This window comes from Haliotis rufescens, unplaced genomic scaffold (assembly GCF_023055435.1).
Source record: "Haliotis rufescens isolate VD_foot unplaced genomic scaffold, xgHalRufe1.0.p SCAF_2, whole genome shotgun sequence".
Lineage (NCBI taxonomy): Eukaryota > Metazoa > Mollusca > Gastropoda > Lepetellida > Haliotidae > Haliotis > Haliotis rufescens.
The window spans coordinates 10,720,321-10,734,242 of record NW_025963890.1 but is presented as its reverse complement, the minus strand read 5'-3'; the positions used below and the strand labels follow the sequence as shown (position 1 = coordinate 10,734,242).

General features: G+C 39.7%; 1 protein-coding gene across 1 annotated transcript in view; it reads left to right on the top strand.

Moving 5' to 3' along the window:
• The window catches only part of LOC124136141 (putative Polycomb group protein ASXL2), a 29,165-nt gene that overhangs the window by 2,837 nt on the left and 12,406 nt on the right, over positions 1–13,922 (top strand). The window contains exons 2-8 of the mRNA XM_046501953.2: positions 4,341–4,491; positions 5,680–5,909; positions 8,119–8,229; positions 9,092–9,201; positions 12,432–12,505; positions 13,085–13,161; positions 13,547–13,578. Coding sequence (XP_046357909.2) covers positions 4,404–4,491; positions 5,680–5,909; positions 8,119–8,229; positions 9,092–9,201; positions 12,432–12,505; positions 13,085–13,161; positions 13,547–13,578 — 722 coding nt within the window. The 5' untranslated portion in view covers positions 4,341–4,403. The remainder of the gene's footprint in view (positions 1–4,340; positions 4,492–5,679; positions 5,910–8,118; positions 8,230–9,091; positions 9,202–12,431; positions 12,506–13,084; positions 13,162–13,546; positions 13,579–13,922) is intronic.

The following is a 13,922-nucleotide window of genomic DNA, read 5'->3' as shown; positions in this document are numbered from 1 at the left end:
ATTTGTATCGAGAAGAAGTAAAACGCGATCTGCCAATGCACCAATGTATCGTCCAACCACTAGAAACAAGGTTGTTATATTTCCCAAATTTGGAGTTACAGGAGGTGTGATTTGGTACAGAATAAACAGTGATAAATGTGCTGCTATATGAACAATGTAATTGCCAAGATGATAGCAGCAATGCTGTCAGATGCCTTACATTTATAAGTTACAATCATGACAATCTCATTAATATCAGATCTTTTACTTTGATACAGTTTGAGACAACAGAAATAATACCTCTCTGTGTAAACATCCAGGAACACAAGGGATGTCCTGATTCACCGATATAGCGATGCATCAATACTATTCTCGGATGATACGTTATGTGGTACATGTTTACCCAGTGTTACCTGTATCAATTCATATTTTAATCCTGTTTTGATTCATAATTTAATCCCTTATCATTTCACACATGGAACATTTATAACCGCAAAGGAATGGATCCTACCTACATTTTAATAATCAATTTTATCTTTATTAACTTATACTGTATATACATTGTGCAAAGTACATAGTTTTAAGACTTAAAATCTGTTCTTGTCTTTTTCTAACTGGTGTTGACACTCGTTTTTTTCTGAAAATTACTGTATCAATTGAAATGAGACATTTTTATTTTCAAATACCAGACCAGATATTCAGGAAGTTTCAAGTCTATTTTTTACAGTGTTTGTGCTCTGTAAAATATAAAAATTCACGCTTATTTACAGTGGATTAAGTAAAGAGATTCATATCATTTTGGGGGATAGTCGTATCGTGACATCCCGAAAGGACACATTCATTAGAGAAGCACCTGGTGAATCCTGGGTGAACTGTGCCCCCCTCAAGTCTAAATGAAGGATGATTGGGATCTTGAATTAATCAGATGTTAGCTTTCTGAAATGATTCGACTATATTTCTTAACCACCTTGATTTGTAAATTTCAATCTTAGCTATAAAAAAACCTATTTAACGCAAATATGCCCTTGATAGTATTCCCTTTTGGTTGTAGATGCCATGGAGCTTTGAAACTTCAGGATGTATGCACTATCCACAACAATATCATAGTGTTGGGTGATCATTGGCTGATCATGCTTATTGGATAGTTCACCTAACATGCCTAGCACGACCTATTGAGATGTCCTCAGATCTTCGTGCAGAGGGGACCTGTGAAGATCCGGGTAGAATAGGTCTTCAGCAACCCATGCCTGCCGCAAAAGGCGACTATGCTTGTCGTAAGAGGCAACTAATGGGATCGGGTTGTCAGGCTCGCTGACTTGGTTGATGCATGTCATCGATCCCAAATGTGTGGATTGATGCTCATGATATCAATCACTGGATTGTCTGGTCCAGACTTGATTATTTACAAACCGCCGTCATATAGCTGGAATATTGCTGAGTGCGGCATAAAACAACAAACCAACCAATCCTGCAGAGGGATATATCGTATCAGCATAAAAGATCTGATTTGGTTAATGAGATTGGATGTCTTAGAAAAGATGTTTTGAATGTCATCTTGTTTCCTCTGGTAATTTTAGTTATTTATAATTTGATGAATAATTATGATAATTACACTGTGATGAAGTATCAATATTTCACTGATATGTCACTGTTTTAACTATTTTAAGCTTAGTATACGAAGAATCTGAAGTTGAAACATGATTACAGATGTCCCTGTTCACTATGCAGCGGATTTGTTTCCCGTGTCCTTGCCATGATCCACTGATTACTTCAGGTTTCACTTCCATGCTGACACACTGTGATATAACCATGTCTGTTCACATCAGTGTTAAGCCTAACCTACTGTCTGTGCACCACAGTGGGGATTTTAGGGTAGAATAGCTCCAAGCGTCCTATGCTTGTAATAAGAGGTGTCTAAGGTAGATAGGGGTGCTTACAATTAGTTACATTAGACAAAATTAGGCTTGGACTGATAATTCATGTGACTGCCAGTCCCTGTGGACCGGCAAATAAAGTACCTTTATAAATCTTTGTTGTTGAACAAAACATCGTTGATATTCAAGTCGGCTTGTCTGTTACCATCAGGGTTTCCCCGTGTCTATTTCTAGGTTAAATATCCATTTGTAGTGACTTGTCTTGAAATATATAAAAAAAAGAAGAGAAAATTGTGACTGAAGTTTATGTGGATGGCGTATAGATCTAACTAAGTTACTTCAGAGATGACATCTTTGCATTGAACATGATGTTAAGAATTAAAACCAAATAATTTTCATGCGTTTTTTTATTTGTTGAAAGTTGGGACTGGAAAAAATTAGGGAGGACTGGTAATTTTTAGAGATGCCAGTCCACAAGGACTGGCAGTTTCAAAAGCCAGGGGGAACACTGGTATTGTGTGTCATTATGATCTAACTATGATCGGTGGTCATGCAGTTATGCTCTGGTTCAGCTTGATTAGTAACTGCCCGTCATTGTAGGCCAGCCCTTTTTACTTCAGCATTATTCCCTTGGTCATGTTGGTGTGAAATGAATTACCCTTTGCAAGCCAGCTTGTTTTTCTTCTTTCTGATGATAATTGATTTTTGATGGATTATGCTTGATTAAGATCAGTTTCAACTCCAGAAACAGATAGCATTGCTTAACAGTGCTACATATGTATTCATTCAACATGGTCAATGCTCCTTTATCAGAATCGAATAGCAGAAACTTATCTTTACTTGGAACACTTACTAGCCCCGGTAGTGATAACAACACAAGAAAAATGCCTAAAAAGGCTGAAATTGTACTAGCCTTTCAGGATACCTTTAACATTAGACAAACTGACACAGGAAGTGGCTTAGTGCCAGTTTGCATCCCTAGTATCATCTCAAATCCCAAGCGATACACAGATACACCTCAGCATGTATTTCCAGTATTGTGAATTAAATATGAAAGTTCAAGGTGTCCTTGTCATAACCATGAAGTTAAGTGTTCAAGAGGATCTCCAGAAGAGGACACACTCACACAACACTATTTTTTAAAACTGTATTCCTCAGAACATGCACAATTTGCTGTAGCTTAGATGCTTATGTCTTACACTGCAAGTGGCTGCTAAATATTTGTGGCTGATGCTGGCTGTAAACACCTCACATTCAAGTTGATTCAACAGGATGATATTTTAATCTGATTATCCAGGCATGACTGACATGAATATTTATGCTCCTATTTGAACTGAGCAATTTAAGACTAAGAGGAAGACGGAAAGTAAATTCGAAGGTGTGGTTGACTTGCATATGTTTGTAGTCTGTGCCAAAGGCTTTTGTGCCTAGTACCAGTCTGAAATTGCTTTCAGCATCTTTCACGAGATTTTAGCCTTAGCATATATATAGAGAGAGAAGTTGTGTGCTTGTGTGTTTTGGGATGGTAAGTATCCTGCATTAGGAACAAACATTGTATTTAGCGAGCCTTGGATATTTATTATTCCTAAACACACAAGCGTGATAACCATTTTATCTATAAACTTCTCTCACAAATGGTATCTAAACATTGCAAGTTGTCCTGGAATGTATGCATCGAAATCTTATGTTACAATGTCAATGAATAATCAGTCAGACAGTGACAACAGTCATTTCACATGAAATTTTGACAGTGATGTAGCTACCATAAGGGCTTAAAGACAATTGTCTACAATTGTCTACAATTTTTCAACTTTGTCAGTGATTTTTGGCAATCTGTTGGTCTGTCGGCTAGAGTAATTGCCCTTTGTCAAAGGGAAGCCATATCCAACTGTTTTTATTTTAGGAGGAGACTCCATGCCACATAGGTAAAGCACATGTATGGGAACTGATATCCCGACTGAAATTGCTAAATTTCTTCTCAATGTATTACCTCAGAGTTGTCTACACTTGTGAAAGGCCTCACTTCGCCCATTTTAGATTTAGATTTTTGGTATCTTAAGACTATTATTTTGATCAAACGACAAGGACAATGACGGGTTTTCTTATGAACACTAAAATATTACCTGACATTTTATATTTGCATATTTATCTGTAAAGGACGCCTATGGAAACAGTTTCTATGTTGATTTTATCCTGCTAGGAATAACATTTTTTTCCAGATCATGATCAATGTGCTGCATTCTATATTTGTAGTCAGATGTCTGTAATATGTTATAAGTTTTATTAGGTATTGCTGGTCCTATGCTGGACACATTCTGAAAAAGATTATGAAGCATTTTTAGGGGTTTTAGGGAAAATGATATTTTTGAGGAAACAAAAGTATGTGCATCTCTCCATCCCATCCCGACCCCTAGAAGTTACAATTTTATCATTACAGTTATGACTTCACCTTGACTTTTATTCTTATATCCTAACTTTGTTTTCCAGACGTGAGTATGACCTGAGTTGTCAAGGTTACAAGGGAGCCGTGCAGACTTGTCATGGACTACAATGGAGCCCAGCACTTCAGGAAGCGGATCAAGTGTCACGGTGGGAGCCGGAGGCAGGAGCATCAGGCAGTCTCTTCGCACAAAAAAAGGTAAGACAAAAATCGGGATCTAAAGATGATGCCTAAGAAAAGTGACGTGTTTCCGATAATCAACTTGCCCTAATTTAAGGTGCTGACTGTCTCTTTCTGCTGAGGGGTGGCCGGGTGGCCTAGTGGTTAATTGTTCGCTCGTCACGACCACGACCCGGGTTCGATTCCCGACATGGGTACAATGTGTGAAGCCCATTTCAGGTGTCCCCCGCCGTGATATTGCTGGAATATTGTTAAAAGTGGCGTAAAACCATACTCACTCACTCACTCACTCACTCACTCACTCACTCACTCACTCACTCACTCACTCACTCACTCACTCACTCTTTCTGCTGACTACATTTACACGTCTTTCAACCAGCTATGGATAGCTGCATGATTTGCTGATCAAGTGTTAAACAATAATCACTCATTCACTCACCACAACCATGTTCACCCAATGGGGAAGTATTACATTGAAAGGTTTATTTGACCTTTGATGAATGTCAGCTGCAACAGAAACTAACATTTTTAGTCCACAAGTTCTCAATGATAACATAGCAAAACACTTCAAAGTGGCAAATTTCTACTCGTCCTTATGGTACCTTAACGACTGGGCAGTTTAGCAAGGACTATAGGACAAGTGCTAACTTCTATCGCTTCTCTTAGTGTCCTAGATAGAATTGGTTGGAGGAGGCTCCAAGAGTCTTTAGGATTTCTGCTTAAGTATCTTTCTAGGCACCCCCAAAGTCTAAGGCTTAATTTTGAACACTGATAATCATTACACAGTATAATAGCATCAGTTTAGTTTTCATTTTAGGTGGTACCCCAGTTATGTGCGCACCATGCACAAAAACAAAGGTTTCCGTCGTGATATCAAACAGGAATAGTTTCTTGTCTTATTCATTTTTTCTTAAGTAATAAGTATGTTAACATGGTTAAACCTGATATCAAGGTTGTCAAAATATGATAAACATAAAACACTTTATTTTCTGCTGTACAGCAACAAATTAATATATAAGTATCTGGGATAATGCCAAGGTAGTGCCTTGTGCTTTTAGCCCCTAAATTTGAAAAAAAGCCCACATTTTCAAATACAATGGGGCATTTTAACATTGTGCTGTATGGAATATTTGAAACTTTCACATAAAGCCTCCATGTCAGAAAAGTCAGAGTGAACAGTGATGTATGTAATATTGTAATTTGCAGCAAAGGTGAGCTTCTCACCTACACTAAACAATGCAGCATCGTCATCCAGCAGCCAGACTGGGGGCACAGGGACTAGGTCCGGCCAGGGTCAACAGGCAGAGAAGAATGGCCCCACAAAGGTCAACAACAACCAGACAGCCTCTGCCATTGGTGGCCTGCTAGGTCACGCTTCCCCCAACAAAACACAGACTCTCCGGGATCTTCTGGCCTCCACTCAGTTTAGTATGAAGGTATGGCAGTGTGTCCAGTTTCCATCGTTCAGTGGCATTGTAGCTGTAGTATGAATGAAGACAAATTAACTTACTTTTTTCACACAATGCCAAAACAGTGCATTGAAAAAGTAAAGAAGTTAAAATCCATGATTCAGCTGTCATTTGTCCATTTCCCATGTTTACCATGTGTTGACTGGTACCTTTATCTATGTCCCATGTTTACCATGTGTTGACTGGTACCTTTATCTATGTCCCATATTTACCATGTGTTGACTGGTACCTTTATCTTGGTCCCATGTTTACCATGTGTTGACTGGTACCTTTATCTTGGTCCCATGTTTACCATGTGTTGACTAGTACCTTTATCTTGGTCCCATGTTTACCATGTGTTGACTGGTACCTTTATCTTGGTCCCATGTTTACCATGTGTTGACTGGTACCTTTATCTATGTCCCATGTTTACCATGTGTTGACTGGTACCTTTATCTATGTCCCATGTTTACCATGTGTTGACTGGTACCTTTATCTATGTCCCATGTTTACCATGTGTTGACTGGTACCTTTATCTATGTCCCATGTTTACCATGTGTTGACTGGTACCTTTATCTATGTCCCATGTTTACCATGTGTTGACTGGTACCTTTATCTGGGTCCCATGTTTACCATGTGTTGACTGGTATCTTTATCTGGGTCCCATGTTTACCATGTGTTGACTGGTACCTTTATCTATGTCCCATGTTTACCATGTGTTGACTGGTACCTTTATCTATGTCCCAAGTTTACCATGTGTTGACTGGTACCTTTATCTGGGTCCCATGTTTACCATGTGTTGACTGGTACCTTTATCTGGGTCCCATGTTTACCATGTGTTGACTGGTACCTTTATCTATGTCCCATGTTTACCATGTGTTGACTGGTACCTTTATCTATGTCCCATGTTTACCATGTGTTGACTGGTACCTTTATCTGGGTCCCATGTTTACCATGTGTTGACTGGTACCTTTATCTTGGTCCCATGTTTACCATGTGTTGACTGGTACCTTTATCTTGGTCCCATGTTTACCATGTGTTGACTGGTACCTTTATCTTGGTCCCATGTTTACCATGTGTTGACTGGTACCTTTATCTTGGTCCCATGTTTACCATGTGTTGACTGGTACCTTTATCTTGGTCCCATGTTTACCATGTGTTGACTGGTACCTTTATCTTGGTCCCATGTTTACCATGTGTTGACTGGTACCTTTATCTTGGGCTTATTTCCCTTATTGGGGGTATTTACTGTGTCTGTTTATAACATCTATTTCTTGTCATAGGCTAATACTCTCAAACATGTTGCATCATTTCAGTCGTAAGATCATGTATTTGGGCTGAATATTAGGGTCACAGTCATAAACTGGAAGTGCATATGATTTCCTTATTAATGTAGCTACAGACTTGGGACTGTTTTAAGGTTGTCTTGCATTGAGCATGTTGGTTTTATCAAACCCGAAAAGGGATTCAAACAAGAAGTGCTTATTTGATAGTTGTAACTTGTACTGCAATAGGGATCTGAGATAGATAGCTATTGGTGAGGTCACCTGTCATCTGATGTGGAAGTGGTGGGACAATACATCAGTGGATCATGATGTTTTACTTCCCCATACAAGCATAGATCAAAGTCATGCACTGAGCAAAAAATATTGATAATACCTTAAATATTTGTTTTAATAACTGTTACTCCAAACAAACGCTAATTAAGAGTGAAAATGTAAATATTTTGGACATTATGCCTATATTGACACTGGCACACCCTTGACTGCATATTGAATGTTATCAACTTGGTATAGAGTTAGCTCCCTTCCAGTGCTTTAGCTAAGCCCAACAATTTGATTGGCTAAGTGGCTTGGCAGTATCCAATCACGTCACCATTTAGTTTATCAGGTAGCAGTATGTGGCAGGTATTTGGCCAATGAGTCTATGAAAAAGGCTAATTTTTCTGATCAGACATTTTGCAGTCACAACCGGACAAGTCCGGTGCACAGACCAGTTTCTGGATCCCTGCTGCAAACATTACTGTGTCACGAAACTGTTATGAGTGCTACTCTTAGTTTTCGCAGTATTTTCCTGTTCACTAAACTTTCCAGATTTTAAGTATTTTGTTATATGTTTAAGTGAATGTATTAGATTTTACCAATGTTACTGAATAAATAATCGCATCCATTAATAAAACATTAAAATCAATTTTCAGCCACGCAAGCGGTCCAACAAGAGGAAGAGTATAGCTGCGCAGATAGCCCAGACAAAGGAGGGCTGCATTGACATGACGCCAGACTCCATCCTTGTAAACACAAACCTCAAGGTATTGGCACAATTAATGTATCAGGGCTTATCTAGACCTCAGAGGCTGGGAATTAAAATTGTCGTATTTAATGTAAATATAGCCACAGCTAATGGCTTGTATTCCACTGATTACAAGACCATAAAAGAGGAAAAGCCTTCATTTGACATTATTAATAATATATGGAATGCAATGTTAAAATGTAATGTTAAAATTCCTCCTAAAATAATAACTTTAAAAACGTACCAATTTTAGAGAACAAAAATATTTATCCCAAATTTGCATACCAAAGGCAAATTCCTTAGACAGTCTTTGCAAATTCTGGAAGCCTGAACTTGGCTCTTTGTTTAAGTTTTAGTACGTTCATATAGTCTGTTCTTAGCCGAGTTTACTAGACCGAACAGAATTTTTCTTGACTCAGACTTCTAACTAGTAGCTGAAGTCGCTGACTGCTGAGTATAGCATGCCCAGTTATCATCAGGATGTAATTGATCACAATTATATATGTGGACAATGGGTTGACAAATATTTCCTTATGAAAAACATTTGTTCACATCATAATCACACATGGTAAATTCTTCTTGGTCCATCTGTTGTTGCTTGTGGAAACATAGTTAGAAATTAGCTTCAGACTGAGAAATTTTAGCCTGTGTGGAGACAACATTACTGTCAGCCTGGTAATCATTTATCACAACGAGGATGGAAATTAGGACTAGCCCGACAGCCCGACCAGTTTTGTTGATATTTAAGATATCCTAAGAGTTAGTAGAATTTCAAACATTTGGAGGGGGGAATTATTATCACTATTTGGGCTAGTAGACGTTCTTCTTTACTTTCCATTCCTGACAATGTTGATTACATCGTAATTCTTCTTTTTTTGCAGGCATTACTAAACTATGACACTTTCAACATGCTGCCTGCTGCATACCGGTACAAACTCATCACACTGCTGCCTGAGTGTGACAAACTACCCGACACAGAGAACTCACTCAGGTAGGATCACTTAGGATACATGTGAGAACAGGACTGATTGATAGTTGTAGATGACTTGAAGACAGGAAATTTATATTTATGCTTTTGCTACTATGTGCATGTTGTTTGTGGAAAGATTTTGTAAACTGGAAACTTACTATTATTTCATCTTCTCCGTACCTTTGTGGAAACGTGCTTGAACTATGTTTCCTGCTTCTAAAACATAAACATTCATTTGAACACACCCCAGCATCCCTAGGGTTATTGACCAACAACTGGGTCAATTACATGCTCCCTTGCATGGCAACCTTACATGACCTGATCACCTGTGTATCTCTGCCAACTCCTTGTCTTTCTTGGACCCAAATATATTGGTTTTGGAGAGGGGGGAGGCACAAGCTACGTTCAGCGTGTTTCTTGCCTGACCATGTCTTCACACAACTTGACCCCCCACGACAAAGCCTAAGCCTCCTCTCCCTTCAGACATTCAGTCTACTACTTGTTCTTTTCTTCGACGACTATGTAGTCAATGGTGGCGGACGATCCTGCTTCTGTTCTCGACTCAGTTTGGGGGAAGTCAGTTCGTCTGACCGTTCTACGATGGCATGTCCTCTGCTCGTTAGCCGCTCTGATTCCATGCTCTTGAATGTCCCTCTAAGGATCGTGGAAAGAAAGCCACTTGGAATCGCCGAAGGGGGTGATCCTCCTGCTCCCCTGCTCAATGATCAAATGGTGGTGATCAAGTTTTCCAGTCTCCAGATTGCCGGGCCTCTTTGAATGCTCCGTGTGATTCGAGTGCCTGGTGGGGCGGTCAGGTAGCCTAGTGGTTAAAGGAATATTGCTAAAAGCGGCGTAAAACCATACTCACTCACTCACTCAAGTGCCTGGTCGGCCTCTGGTGACCACTCCCCAGTTTGATTACCCTTGTATGCCTGTACAGATACGTCTTATTACAGGGATCCTTCACCTTGTCTTGATTACCACCATCAACACTTGGATTGCAGAGATTGGGACTGTACTCAGAATGACACACTCAGATGACCCGTCTGGGTTGGAGGGCTACCTTCTCCATAGGGATTCATATTATCCTTGACCTGGTTACCCATACCCGCCGGGTTACTCGGATAATTGTTTGGCTGCAGGCTGTAGTCAATCTCCAGTTTGTTGTCCTTCTACAACGATCTCATCACGAAGACCGTCATCGGTCCCCTCCCCCTGAGGATAGACATCCTTCACTGTATTTAGATTGTAGAAGTGGCCATTCTTGCATCCACTCTCTCCGTACAGAAGTCTCCGTGTGGGGATCCTCCAAGTTCGGCTACTCGGGAATCTAGTGCCCCTACATCGATTCTTCTTGCAAGTTTGACTCATTCATTCAGGCAGTTTTGAAGGCTCTCCTACAGTGCTCGGAACTTTCGTCTCAATTGAGAACTTACGCATTTGCCACTCGTTTCATCTATTCTGTCTGCAACAGAAGCTCTTTCTGCCTCCATCTCCCATCAAGAGGATGTCTTAGTTAGAAGTGTGGTGCTCCTCATCTAGAAGAAAATCACGAGCATTCTTCTCGATCTGCTATCCCATCACGCCAGCTCAGTCACAGATTTTCACTGCCGTGGTGTGCTACAGCACTGTATCTGGGATGACCAGTTTTGACCCAGGCTGTATCAACTCCTGTGGTTGTCTCGTCACCTTCTCGCTCGACCGGACACAGGAGGCCTATCAGGAAGTTCAGAAAGATACCAACTTTCAGGAGGGACTCATCATTCCCTGTTGACTGGGTCGGTCACTGAGATTTCCTGTAAAATGCTCTCATTTTGGCTTCATTCCATCATACTCCGGGCCTATACATTTGCTAGGTTGCCTCCACCTGCAATGTCCAACCCTCACGAGAGGTGCTTCCACCATATACAGTAACTGCACCCTCTCCGCTATCATGAAATGGTGCTTCTGACGCTTTTCGCCTCACTATTCACTCGGGGCATTTCAGTCACTGATGTCCAGGGTCTCCACAAGTTCAGCCCTTTGCTCTTAGTGCAACAACTGTCGCATGCCAAAAAACACAGATGACGTCATATAAGCTTGTTCCTGACCTTTACAGGTATCTATACTAAAGAAGTCTTTGAACATTAACTTTGGTGTTGATTGTTTTTGATTGTTAGAGGTTTTCCCAGACCCAGTTCCCTTTTCTAGGGTGGATTAACTCGTCTGTAGAGACTTTAGTCTTCAACCTGGAAGTCTCCACAAGGCGCAGCCATTCCAAATGATGTCCCAAACCTTTGTACCACTTGAGTATTTCTAAAGTAGGCTATCGGTTCAAAGATCCTCTTATGGATGTTGTCGATCGTTTCTCTTCTCCTCCTGGTTGGGTGCATGTCACTCGAATCTTTAATGAGCTTGACGAAGCGTTAAAAGAGATGCCAAACAGTTGCACCTTATTGTGCGTCGGAGATAGTGCTGCGCCCTGTTTGAAGAATCGATACCGGTCCATTATCAATTTCAAGTCGTTGGCTGTATGGCTTGTGTACAGATACACGGTCAATTAATGAATGATTACGTATGTGAAAACATATTCGGCATGTATCCCAGATCTCATGCAGTTTCGTTTGATTAACGTATCGGTATCACCGGTTGTTCCTGTGTTTTCCTGCTCATGAGTTGATGTCTTTCAGGCACTTGGCAGTGTTTTAGTTTTACTTATTTATATATATAAGTTTTTGCACTGTTTAGATCCTGCTTCCTCGTGTATATCTCATGGTTTTAGTCTATACAGGCTAGGGAATCTGCGGCTACTGTCCAACCGGGCGATAAGATGCATAGTGTGAGATAGGTTAAGTTTACAACAAAAAATTGAAATTTTATCCTATCTCACATGCGATCTGCCCACCTGACCACCCCCCTCATCTCAGTTCCCTTAGCCTGATGGCTCTATGAAAGAGAATGAGTTGGTAGAGACAGAGGTCAGTTCATGTAAGGTTTCCATGCACGGAGCACGTAATTGACCCAGTTGTTTGGTCAGTAACCATAGGGATGCTGGGGTGTGTTCGGGTGAGTGTTTTTTGTTTTAGAAGCTGATAACATGGTTCTAGCATGTTTCCACATAGGATCAAAGAAGAAGAATTGTATAGTGTGAGATAGGATAAGTGTATAAATCTACAATTTATACTAAAATTTCATATTTTTCATTTTTGGAAACTGTTAAATAATGATTATATATTAAATATTAAAACTGAATGTTGATTGTTTTTATGCAGCATCAGTCCAACAGCACTGAATAATGAGTTCTTTGCCAAAGCACAACAGGAGTGGAGAGAAAGGCTATCAGAAGGTGAGAGAGAGAGTACTTAGTCATCACCGTTTGAAACATACAATTGTAACACAATAGATTGCTTTGATTCTTTGATTGGGAGCTCATCATTGCAGTTGGTTAATTAGAACAGTTTTACCTTTTAGATAGTCTGTCAGCAGGGTTTGTGTTTGTATGACAGCAGGGATTTCGCTGGGTCTATCTGTTTAAGAGTCTAGAGGACTCTCTGTAATAATGTCTAGCTGTGACATGTGGTACACTTCACTTGAACTCCAAGAATTTTGCTGATGCACATCATTGAACATACTCAGAGCCTGGATCCTATAAAAGATGGGGATTATAATGTAAAACTGAAGAAAATCTACCATTAACACGCTGAACCTTGAGTGTTTTTCATTCCAGAATAGAAACTTCAGTAGTGTGTATCAACATGTAATTAACTATTTTGATCAGTTTCCATGAGTCAAACAACCAAACTTTTTCGTGGCACTTGGTAACCATGGTAACATCCGTTTGCATCCATTTTCACTATGTATGTGTTTGGGAAACAATATCTTGTGTGCAGTGAGAACCTGCTGACAGGAATTCTGTTTGTTTCAGGTGAATTTACTCCAGAAAACATGCAACGCTTGAAGCAAGAAGAGGAGAAGGAACAGACCAAACTTGACCCTTGGAAGGTTAGGAGTTTGTAGACAGTGTCTGTTATTATAATAAACAGTATGTTCCTGCAGCGAGTATTTGTACTTAATAAGCGCTCTTTGACAATGGCTTGAGAACTGTTTCATAAGTTTACTCATCATTCTATGACATTTTATTGTTCGTATTGTAATTGATTCTAATTGTGTAAAGGGAGATAATTTGAACATTATCTCCCCTTACCCATAGGTCTGTATAAGAAAGACCTTTGCACAGGTTACATAATGGTTCCATGTCATTTGTTATGTATCTATGTCATATATTCCCGGGTCTTATACGTTTATTGCATTTGGGAATTCTCTAGTTTTTGTATAAAACTAGTTTCAAAATGTAATGACTCTAACAAATGGAATTGTCATGTTTCAGGCTAAACATTTTGAGACTTTCTGGGGACAAAGGTGAGTAAAAGATGTTCCATATATTTGTCTAGTTATCATCATTATCATTTAAATTATTGTAGATTAATTTATTTAATTCAGAATATCAAGTTCGTACTATTTATTAGTGGCAAGATTGGTTTGAGAGATGAAAATATTAGTTCATATACAGTATTTAAATGTTAGGGCTCAGAGATGAGCGTTCTTTAACTGTGTGGCTTGGTGGTCTAGGACACCACGACTTACTGTGTAGAGTTGTGTCTCTTCATTGTGGCAGTATCTGCTGATTGTGGGCATAAATGCTTGATTCTCCCCTAAAGATCCTTGATGTACCAACACCTCCATTTGTGCCCATGGGTTTTTAC